This window comes from Lissotriton helveticus, chromosome 8 (assembly GCF_964261635.1).
Source record: "Lissotriton helveticus chromosome 8, aLisHel1.1, whole genome shotgun sequence".
NCBI lineage: Eukaryota > Metazoa > Chordata > Amphibia > Caudata > Salamandridae > Lissotriton > Lissotriton helveticus.
The window spans coordinates 416664110-416676511 of NC_136069.1; the positions used below are offsets into that span (position 1 = coordinate 416664110).

General features: G+C 45.2%; 1 protein-coding gene across 5 annotated transcripts in view; it reads right to left on the reverse strand.

Moving 5' to 3' along the window:
• Positions 1-12402, reverse strand: part of ATP7B (ATPase copper transporting beta) — a 535606-nt gene that overhangs the window by 140240 nt on the left and 382964 nt on the right. For all 5 annotated transcript variants that reach the window (XM_078657262.1, XM_078657264.1, XM_078657263.1 and 2 more), the window contains one exon: positions 53-180. In XM_078657262.1, the coding sequence (XP_078513388.1) occupies positions 53-180 (128 nt within the window). The remainder of the gene's footprint in view (positions 1-52; positions 181-12402) is intronic.

Sequence of the window (12402 nt, forward strand, 5' to 3'; positions counted from 1 at the left end):
CATTTTGCAGTGTTACATTTTATTTCACATGAACAGCCATACTGAAACTTACCTGTGATAAGAGACTCATCTGCCATTGAGTTGCCTTCAATGACTTTCCCATCCACTGGGAACTTGCCACCAGGGACTACCTTAACAATATCTCCTCGCTGGACCAATTCCACAGCTACCTGCTCTTCCCTAAAAATCACAAACAACAGGCAGAACTTTTCAAGCAATGTTGGTGAGTTAATATTCTTGCAAGATAGATTGATAGAGTAGTTATATATATATATATATATTCACTGAAAAAACCATAGGTTATAGACCATATATAGTTAGGAATTAGCATTTAAAAAACCTTATTTTACTCACACAAAACCATTGAAATTCCATATATAGTTAGTTGCACTAACTATATATCGCGCACCCGCAATCCACTGCTGATCATGTCACATATTACATCATTCATGACATGGTCAGTGACATCACTGATGACATCACTGATGACATCTCAAATGACATCACTGATGAGATCACTGATGACGTCATCCAGTGACTGTGTGTTTCTGTAAAGTTTAAATATGTTTTACATATTGAAGAATGAGTAGATGTATAAGTGTCTGGACGAAGGATTTAGTAGGTGCATGACTGAATGTATGAGTGAGTGATTAAATGTGTCTCACTGAGTGCATGGGTTAGTGACTAAACTGTCTTAATTTGTGCATCATTATGTCTGTTGTTCTGTAAACTGCTGCATGTGTTGATCATTAGCTATACGAGAGGCTATATGTGTTATTAATTGGTTGCCCAAGTATTTCTATGGCAGATTGAGTTTGTGTGGGGGTGGCTGGAAGGTGTGTGACTCTATGCATAGATGTGTGAGCAGTTTATTCACTAGGTGTATGAGTTCAAGAGTGCATGTGGAAACAGCTACATGGGCAGTTGACTGTGTGCATGAGTGTATTGATGAGTGAATGGATATCTCAATGCTACATGTCATAGTAAGTACATATGTAAAACACAGTACATGTGAGAGTTGGCATATATAAATAACTGTGCATGAGAGCCACTGAATGAGTGAGTGGTTGTATCGATCATTGTGAACTTGTATCAGGGATTGTATAAGAGAGTAAATATGTGTTAGTATATGTTTCAATAAGTAAGGTGTGTTTAACTGTATAGTTGAAGAAATGGAGGTGAGATTGTTTCTTTGCATGACTGACTGGGTGTGTGAGTAACTCCATGGATGAGTGGCAGTGTGTGAGTGTCTGTATACACTGAGTGTATCTAAGGTTATATTAGAGTCTGAAGAGGTTTATCGTATTAGCACAAGAATGATGTCAAATGAGATGTCATCAGTGATGTCATCAGTGATGTCATTTGAGATGTCATCAGTGATGTCATCAGTGATGTCACTGACCATGTCATGAATGATGTAATATGTGACATGATCAGCAGTGGATTGCGGGTGCGCGATATATAGTTAGTGCAACTAACTATATATGGAATTTCAATGGTTTTGTGTGAGTAAAATAAGGTTTTTTAAATGCTAATTCCTAACTATATATGGTCTATAACCTATGGTTTTTTCAGTGAATTTTCAAGGTTTTGTAAATGCTAATTCCTAACTATATATGGTCTATAACCTATGGTTTTTTCAGTGAATTTCAATGGTTTTTTAATAGCAAATATCATAAGCTGTCGAATGTCAAGTACGTGGTAAGTGAAAACATTTTCGTGTTTATGCACACTGATCTGCTTTGAATGGTGCCCCCACCCCTCATTTCTATTAGGAGTACTCTCTCTTTGCAGATAGTGAAAGGTAGTTAACGCAGGCCTTTGCCCCCGTTGTAATCCGTCGTGCCTGCTTCTCTCTCCATTTGATTGATTGTTATCCAAGTATTTACTGTTTTAGAATTAGTTCTCTTTGGTTCATTCTCTATTTACAAACAAACACAGAGTCGCAATACTCTGTTTAGTCTTTGCAGATAACGAAAAATCGTGTAAAAAAAAAGAAAAGGAATCGAGCAAAATCAGTAGGCCACTAATGGGATCTCTTTTTGACCTCGCTAAAATAGAAACTTTAGGAACAACCCCTCATGACAAATACAAAACTAGTGAGATGAACTGAACTCCACACAATGATGGCTGCAAAACAGCTCGGCTCCGCCACCCACCCTGCCCAAAATAACGATAAAGAGCGGCTGCCATGATTGGTTGCGGAATGGCCACGACGGAGCTACGAAATGGTGCTGCTCTCATGCTAACCCCAGCTTCAGTCTGAAACATCCAGAAACACTGTAGACTACCAATTCGATCAGTTCCGGTAGCGCCCCAATGTAACCCGGTAGAGAAGAACTAGCCCTCCCCTCTTTGACTGATGGTTCTTGTTGCCTGTCCCTTCTGTTGTCATTTAACAGAACTATTTAGCCTGCTGAAAGGGGTTGTGTTTCGACCGCTGGTTGGTGGAGACATTTTGACTATATTCTGGACCTGCGTTGTCGCGTAATGCGTCATATGACGCGCCGCGTTAGCGCATCCGGAAGTCATCCGGGGCGCGCAGCGCGTAACGTAAGCATAACAAGTCATGTGACTTGTTAATAAAACTTTTCATTGGTTCATTTTACTTTTCTTATTCTAATGATGAAAGCCTTGGTCATATCACCTAAAAATTACGCTTTTAATTACTTCCGAACATTATTTTTTCTTAAATATATGTTATAATGTTCCAGGCTAATGTACTTTCCCGGAAATTTTACAACTGTCCTGCAAGTAAAATATATTCTTTTTTCGAGAAAAAGAGCGTTTCTTCGTCCCATGACGGAGCCGTTGAGCAAAAGAGGGTCGACCTGCTGTCTTAGTCGCCGATACGCCTGAATATGAGATTCTTATCGATCACTTTATGTTGCAGGAATAGAAAACACAACAGCCCTTGACCATTTATCTTTACTGCGTTCCTTCGTATTATACCTTTTACCCTTCATGTAATTGGTCTGCTTTATTTCACTTGCCTTTTAATGATTCTAAAACAGTGACTATTATTAAAAACTTTACCAATGTACATACTACTACCATGTTTTCTTTTAAAAACCTTTATTGTGAAAATTTCATTATACAAATACGAGCCTATAACCACGTGGGCCTGTCACGGAGCAAACTGTAATCGTATATGATGAATAGACATTTACACTGTAGAGGAACGTAACGGGCGGGCCATTAGGTTGCAAGAACTAAGGTGTCTAACAGTTACGGAATCGGTGGACGTACATTTTATAATTAAAATACGACAGGGCCAGTTACAATAAAATTATCTAGATATACATTTGCGGGCAAGTACCATGGGTGACGTTAATTCGAACTTTCAACAGTACAGTAATCAATAACACATCAGAACTTAATATCAATAGGGATGTCGAAATATTCAATCAATTCTCGTCCCCGCCCGCCATGTGCTTCAAAACTGCATTCGTATCTCGTGATTTCAAGGTTCTGCAACCAGTACACAACAAGGAGTTACGAGTCCCATTTATTCCGGCGCCATTTTGGGCGAGGACGGGCAGGTCCAGGATATAGTCAAAATGTCTCTACCAACCATCGACTATGATGATGTTCATATGCTGTATTTATTAGAGTAACACTCATCTGTCCACATTAAATTAATTTACCACAATCTAAACATGTCATTTTAATCTTTCCAAAGTTCTTCTAAATATTTGGGACCGTTTCCCTTGCCTCTGAAGCTCTCAGTGCCACTTCTTTGATGAATGTACTAGCAGGTCAGGGGTTCTCCTCCAAATCTCTCTTTTATGCAGCACTATAATTAATTGGTGCCACCTCTCCATATGACGATGCATGGTATAGTTACCACAACTATATTTTTTTTCGGTTCCTCAGGAGAGTTCATCGTGGCAGATGAAGCGTGTAACGTACCGGGCATTTACCTTTTTTTGCATTTACAGGAAAGGAAAAAAAAAATCGAGCGTCCAAGTTCTAAGGTGTCCCAGGGCCATTTTAGTGGACCAGGCCCAAATCCAAAGAACAGGCCGCCATTTTGAGAGTCCTCTTGCAGCCGCCTGTCGCTGTAGCATCAAGAGCAGCCGAAACTCAGCTGAATGGCAACTGAAACGGTAAATGGGCGCCCCACTACATTTCAGCATTGTAGGATGACCACACCAGTACAGCAACTTGCTAGACATCACCTCGGTGCCATCCGGATCTCGGCGCCCCACTGCAGATGAAGTGCCTCTCAACTATGAAACCACCACGGTGACATCCGGATCTTGGCGCGTTGTGCTGCCTTCGGCCTATTCGCACATCGGTCCGCTACTGACGCCATCTCACAGGCTAATGGGGTGACCCACGCCGAGTTTCAGCATTGTAGGATGACCACACCAACTTGCTAGACATCACCTCGGTGCCATCCGAATCTTGGCATCTCAACGCCTAGTGGTATCTTCCATACAGAAAATATTGTTACGCTGCCTTTGGCCCCATTCGCACATCAGTCCGCAACTTAGACATCACCTCGGTGCCATCCGGATCTTGGCATCTCAGCGCCTTGTGGTGTCAGTCAGAAAATATTGTTGCGCTGCCTTTGGCCCCATTCGCACATCAGTCCGCTACTGACACCATCTCACAGGCCAATAGGGCGCCCCACGCCGACTTTTACCATTGTACGATGGCCACACCAGTGGCACAACTTGCTAGACATCACCTCGGTGCCATCCGAATCTTGGCATCTCAACGCCTAGTGGTATCTTCCATACAGAAAATCTTGTTACGCTACCTTTGGCCCCATTCGCACATCGGTCCGCAACTTAGACATCACCTCGGTGCCATCCGGATCTTGGCATCTCAGCGCCTTGTGGTGTCTTCTACTCCGAAAATATTGTAGAAAATATTGTTGCGCTGCCTTTGGCCCCATTCACACATCGGTCCGCTACTGACGCCATCTCACAGGCCAACGGGGCGCCCCACGCCGACTTTCAACATTGTAGGATGGCCACAGAAGTGCGACAACTTACTAGACACCACCTCGGTGCCATCCGGATCTTGGCGCGTTGTGCTGCCTTCGGCCTATTCGCACATCGGTCCGCTACTGACGCAAACTCACAGGCCAACGGGGCGCCCCACGCCGACTTTCAGCATTGTAGGATGGCCACACCAGTGCGGCAACTTGCTACACACCACCTCGGTGCCATCCGGATCTTGGAATCTCAGCGCCTAGTGGTGTCTTCTATTCCGAAAATATTGTTGCGCTGCCTTCGGCCCCATTCACACATCGGTCCGCTACTGACGCCATCTCACAGTCCAACGGGGCGCCCCACGCCGACTTTCAGCATTGTAGGATGGCCACACCAGTGCGGCAACTTACTAGACACCACCTCGGTGCCATCCGGATCTTGGCGCGTTGTGCTGCCTTCGGCCTATTCGCACATCGGTCCGCTACTGACGCAAACTCACAGGCCAACGGGGCGCCCCACGCCGACTTTCAGCATTGTTGGATGGCCACACCAGTGCGGCAACTTACTAGACACCACCTCGGTGCCATCCGGATCTTGGCGCGTTGTGCTGCCTTCGGCCTATTCGCACATCGGTCCGCTACTGACGCAAACTCACAGGCCAACGGGGCGCCCCACGCCGACTTTCAGCATTGTTGGATGGCCACACCAGTGCGGCAACTTACTAGACACCACCTCGGTGCCATCCGGATCTTGGCGCGTTGTGCTGCCTTCGGCCTATTCGCACATCGGTCCGCTACTGACGCAAACTCACAGGCCAACGGGGCGCCCCACGCCGACTTTCAGCATTGTAGGATGGCCACACCAGTGCTGCAACTTGCTGGACACCACCTCGGTGCCATCCGGATCTTGGCGCGTTGTGTTGCCTTCGGCCTATTCGCACATCGGTCCGCTACTGACGCTGCCTCACGTGCCAACGGGGCGCCCCACGCCGACTTTCAGCATTGTAGGATGGCCACACCAGTGCTGCAACTTGCTGGACACCACCTCGGTGCCATCCGGATCTTGGCGCGTTGTGTTGCCTTCGGCCTATTCGCACATCGGTCCGCTACTGACGCCGCCTCACGTGCCAACGGGGCGCCCCACGCCGACTTTCAGCATTGTAGGATGGCCACACCAGTGCTGCAACTTGCTGGACACCACCTCGGTGCCATCCGGATCTTGGCGCGTTGTGTTGCCTTCGGCCTATTCGCACATCGGTCCGCTACTGACGCCGCCTCACGTGCCAACGTATTTTCTCCGCATTTTACACCCTATGCCGCATAACAGGTCATGTGACTTGTTTATAAAACTTTTCATTGGTTCATTTTACTTTTGGTTTCCTAATGATGGAAGGCTTGATCATGTGACCTAAAAACAACACTTTTCATTGGATGAAAACTTTTTTTTTTTCCCAAACGATGAAAGCCCCACCTTGTTTCTGGATGTTTCAGACTGAAGCTGGCGTCAGCATGAGAGCACCACCATCTCGTAGCTCAGTCGTGGTCATTCCGCGAGCAATCATGGCAGCCGCTCCCCACCAGAAGCCTGCAGGAGTCGGAGCCCCCAAAACTTTTGATGAATTCTCAAGGCGGAGGGGACGCTTTCTAGAATGGGGTCCAAGACCTAGCAGACAAGCGTCCGATTTCCAAGGTGTCCCAGGGCCATTTCAGTGGACCAGGCCCAAAAAGGAAACAGCCTGCCGCCATTTTGAGAGTCCTGTGACAGCCGCCTATCGCTGCACCGCAAGAGTGGGCGCAACTCAGCTGAATTGCGGCTTTTGACACAGTGGACCAAAAACGGACGGAATGGCAACTGAAACGGTAAAGGGGCGCCCCACTACAACAGATGACACTCCACCTGGAGAGGCCCGTTCACGCCGCCTCCCCCGGGGCGCCCCACGCCGTTATTCGGAGCAGCATTGTAGGATACCAAAACCAGTGCGGCAACTTACTGGACATCACCTTGGTGCCATCGTTCTGCTGCCTTGGAACTATTCGCGCAACAGTTTGCTACTGATGACCCACCCCCCACGACGCCCCATGCCGTTATTTGCTGGGTGGCAACTTACTAGACATCACTTTCGTGTCATCTAGATTTCAGCGCGTTCTGCTGCCTTGGAACTATTCGCACAACAGTTTGCTACTGATGACCCACCCCCCGCGACGCCCCACGCCGGAAATCTGGACGTTGTGCTGCGTTGGGACTATTCGCACAGCCGACCGCTACTTCGTTGTTTTTCCCTAAAAATGTTTATATGTTATTACTATTTTCTTGTATATATTTATAAATTATTAAAGTTTTATAATCTTACTACTTTGTCGGAGTGCTATATATTTTTAATGTGACACATAATTGTAAAAACTTTGATGTACAAAGAGTCATCCCTGGAATCTTCCGCTTCAGGCTCGGTCCCCTCCCCAATCACAATACAGGATGGTTTTCAGATAATAGCAACGCTTCTGCTGTGACGGATCTCATCGAGTGTGGGCCTTGATCTACTATAACTCCTTTGAAGAGGGGTGATTCTTTACAGCTGTGGCCATAAACTACATCTGCAGGGCTAGCTGATACCCTAGGACCAGCCTGGACAATCGGACACAGAGGAAAAGGAGTGTCAGAGGGTGCGGTAGTGAATAGGGCGAAAGGGAGGTGTCGGGCGGGCACAGGGTGTGATTCTCAGGGAAGAGCAGCGCAGATGGGGGGAGGTTTATTACCCATGCATAAGACAGAGAGCGGGGGTGACCACTGCCTGGGGGAGATGCTTGCGAGGGTGGGGAGCCATGCTAAGGATCGACAGCGTGCACAGAGTGGGTCTGGTCAAGGCATCTAAAATGGCTGCCGTGCACGACAAAAGTGTGGCATTTGAAAAAAGACAAGATGGCGCAGACAATGTTTTTCAACACTTCCTGATTTCCTTCGAATCGAACGTTAACAGACGTTGGGGCATATTACCAAAGTTAAGCGATATTTATCCCTAACGATGCTTAGCAGCGATTTTTTTACCGTCAGAAATTATCGCAGATAAACCTTGCTATTATCAAGGTTTATCGGAAATACGATAAAAAACGACCGCAATGCATTAATATCGCTGAAAACTCAGCGATATTCATGCATTACCGAGCTAATGCTCTTAGCCATGTTATCCACCTCCCATTGGATAACATGGCTAAGAACTGCTCAGGGCAGGTGGTAGCTTTTGGAGATATTCGCGCTTATCTCGAATATTTCCAAAAGTTGATAATAGGAGATAGCGATGTTAGCGACTGTTTCCAGTCGCTAACATCTTGGCATGCCCACTTTGCATGTCATTAGTGATAAATATCACTCACATGCAAAGTGGGGCCCAAGATGGTCGCTATATTCTACTAGCCGTCGCTAACTGGTGTTAGCAACAGCTAGGTAATACACATATAATTTTATCTCCGCGAAGCGGAGCGCTGTTACAGATATATATCTTGTTTCTGAACGTTAATTTCTCAAAATGCACTGAAGCACATATATTGAGACCTAGCAAAGGCACATCGGGCTACCAGTCCCTACAATTTTGCCAAGTTTCGTGCAAATCCATTCAGCTGTTCGATCCTACCGAGAGACAAGATGGCGGCCGCTACGGACTGTTTGGAATGTTTACAGACACCGGAGAGCCAATCAGCTTCGCTTCGCAAAGCTCCGTAACGCGAAAAGTACGCGAAGCGGTGCGCTGTTACAGATATATATCTTTTTTTGAACGTTAATTTCTCAAAATCCACTGGAGGACATATATTGAGATCTAGCAAAGGCACATCGGGCTACCAGTCCCTACAATTTTGCCAAGTTTCGTGCAAATCCATTCAGCTGTTCGATTATTATTATTTTTATTTTTTTCTGCCCCGCGGGGCCCTTTTAAAACCTCCACATCAAACCTAGGGGGTGAGCGACAATGTACTATGCCCCCTTATGGTCATTTGCCCCTTCGCTTTGGCCTCCTCTTGTCTCTCGATCCTACCGAGAGACAAGATGGCGGCCGCTACGGACTGTTTGGAATGTTGACAGACGCCGGAGAACCAATCAGCTTCGCTTCACAAAGCTCCGTTGCGCGTAAAGTACGCGTCCTGGGACGCTGCCAGGTCCGCTGTTACAGATATATATCTTTTTTTAAACGTTAATTTCTCAAAATCCACTGGAGCACATATATTGAGACCTACAAAAGGCACATCGGGCTACCAGTCCCTACAATTTTGCCAAGTTTCGTGCAAATCCATTCAGCCGTTCGGGCTAAAAGTGAGGCCAACCGCCCTATGGAAAACTCAATGTTAAAAACACGTTTTGGGACCCCCCTTTTTTCTCGGCCCCCCCTTGACGAACCCCCACCAAATTTTCAAGGGCTGCTCAGAAACAAAATGTGCCATTTTCCTGAAAATTTCAGCCAATTCCGTCCACAAACGCCAAAGTTATTAGACATAGAATTTTCAAAAAACCCATAGAGAAAAAATCCTAACTATATATACCTACTGGCGACCGCCAGTAGGTAATATATATATATATATATATATATATATATATATATATATATATATATATATATATATATATATATATATATATATATATATATATATATATATATATATATATATATATATATATATATATATATATATATATATATATATATGTATATGTATATATATATATATATATATATATATATGTATGTATATATATATATATATATATATGTATATATATATATATACATACATATATATATATATATATATATATATATATATATATATATATATATATATATATATATATACACACACACAGTACCTAATCATGCCAAACTACATTGATTTAGGATATCCTATTTAATTCAAGTACAAAGGTGAGATTTGTTATACACGCATGGATGGATGTGAGACTTAGGATCATATTGTTAATGGGTGGCATGGCCACATTTGCATCTGAGCTCAGATAAACCTGTCGCACCAGTCACACACTGGGATTATGCTCCTCATGAAGAAATAAAAGAGAAGCAGTTTTCTGTACACGTGTTAAGAGCGAACTACAATAATGCATGTGCCAAACGAGTAGTGCCCATCCACAGAATTGTGGTTCACGCGTAGCTCTGTATTTGTTTGCAGGTGTGCCCACCTTGACGAAGTCCGTACAGTCACCTTCAAGGTCAGTGCAATTACAAACTAAACATATCCTCATTGGGTCTCTGAGGCGTCATTGAAGGACTGTGGTTTAGCTTGTCAAACAGTACAGAGCCCTACAGGGCAGCCTCTTTTCTCCCACTATCAATGTCTACTGGGGAACACCTGAGGCTTTCCTTTAATAATAGTTCAAGAGACTTCCCGATTAGGGGTAAGGGAATATAGGGAGTACTGGTGCACTCTATAGCTCTCCCCCAAACAAAGATAATCAAAATTCAGTGCCCCCTGAAATTCAGGAAGGCAGTAAAATCACAGCTCTTCCTGACAAGTGATGAAAGGCTCCAGCAACCAGCAGTAAGAGCCATTCACCATCAGAATGAGGGCATAGGTGTAACAGGACTGATGATCATACCCACCCTAGAACCAAATCCAAATACACATTATGAATGGTATGCCCGAGCACAAACCCAGCCCCTGCCATAAACACACAACATGAAAGCTCTCTAATATAGGCCCCATTGCATCCCTTCACCCTTCAGGCACTGCATAGTACTTTCCAAGCTTAAGTATCCTATTGCTCACTCTTATTTTGTGCCACTATACCTGAAGGAGCAGGACATATAACACGATAAGAGCACAATGCTGTTCATCACACACAACTCTAGGGATTTAAGTGGGCCGGGTCTTGCCGGTGCTGAGCACTGGCAGTCCTAAAAAGCAGGTTAAGAGACGGGTACCGATCGGGCTCTGTATTTTTTTCATCACCCTCAGTGCCACCCTTCACTGCCTTCAATGTAACTTCACAGAGACTAGTTATAGTTCTTTCACAGTCTCACCATTTCATAACTGAAGCATTTACAATATACTATACAACAAAACCATAGTTGTTTCTTATTTATATTAGGCAACTAGCAAGCATTGACAAAGCTAAAAGTACTGGCTTGTTGTATATGTAATGTTGCTTGTTGTATTATATATCTGAATGCAATGACAGAAGTAGCAAAATAGCAGTAGGGCAGCACAGTATGATAGGCACAGATTTTGAGCTTACGTCTTTTAAGCCACGTCCTTATTTACATAGGCAACACTACTTTGAGAGACCCCTAATTTTTTCTTCCCACTTAAAGCCCTGGACAGCGCCAAAATACCTCCCAAGTAGGCCACATTACAAACTAACAATTCGAAAGCAAGCACAAGAGATGAAGTAGTATTCGACCCGTTTGCAAAGCATTTCATTGTCTCGCCATGTGTGTGAAGTGCGACATAAATGCAGCTGTGGCGCAAACAATACAATACGGTACTCACATACCCTCCCACCAGTGTGTGTCCCAGGGTAGTTAGGAAGGTTACATTTAAAGAGTCACAGGACTTTCTCTGCATGCTTCAATGCCGCCCCTGTGGTGTTGTGGCTATTAAATGACTGACACAGATACAGTCGTAATGCTTACTCAACTGGCCACAAGCACATTCACCCGGGCCCTTTTATTAACCGGGTCATGTCACTTGTGATGCCTGTGATGGATGGGTGTGAGGTGCATGTGTGTCCAGTCCCACAAGGGGTTGGTTGATCAACTAAGTGTCTGCTGAGACACTAGAACGTGTCCAGTACGACACTACATTCCTCCCAAACATTATTAAAAATAAAACAAAGTTCAACTTCTGGAACTACACTATTCACAAAGGACACCATTCAGTCTCTTTGTTCAAAGAGGCAGTCCGCAGGGTATTGGTGGACAGGTGCAGCTGGGAACACCCACGCATCTCGGCACACTTCCATCATTTAACCAGAGTCTACTGGGCACAAACGATGCGTTGATGGAGTCCGGATTCCTTGGCAGCCGGTCCGTTAGATCAATGTCCTCTCACACACTGCTGGATAAACTTGTGTGCTCTGGCGGTGATGGTGTAGGTATCTGTCAACGAAATGATAGTGCATCAGGAGCGTCGGTGGAGTCCTGCTGCAGAGTCTTCGCTTGAGGTGTCTGGCCACTACGATGACCAATCTGCCAGGGCTGGAATTGCATCAATGATGTTCAGGATGTTATCCTCTGAGGCCGCGGTGCCTCCCGGTACCTTTTCGGTGAAGCCACTTCTCGACCATCTCTCGTGCAAGGATCCCTGGGTGTGGGAATGCCCTTGAAGCCCTTGTGCGGGCTGCTACGATACCGAGTGGACTGTGCTGGGCTGCCTGGGGGCCACTGCAAGAACACTAACAAGATCCGACGGCGTTGTTCTGTAAGCCCCCCAGGTGTGGGACTTAATGGTTGGTGGGC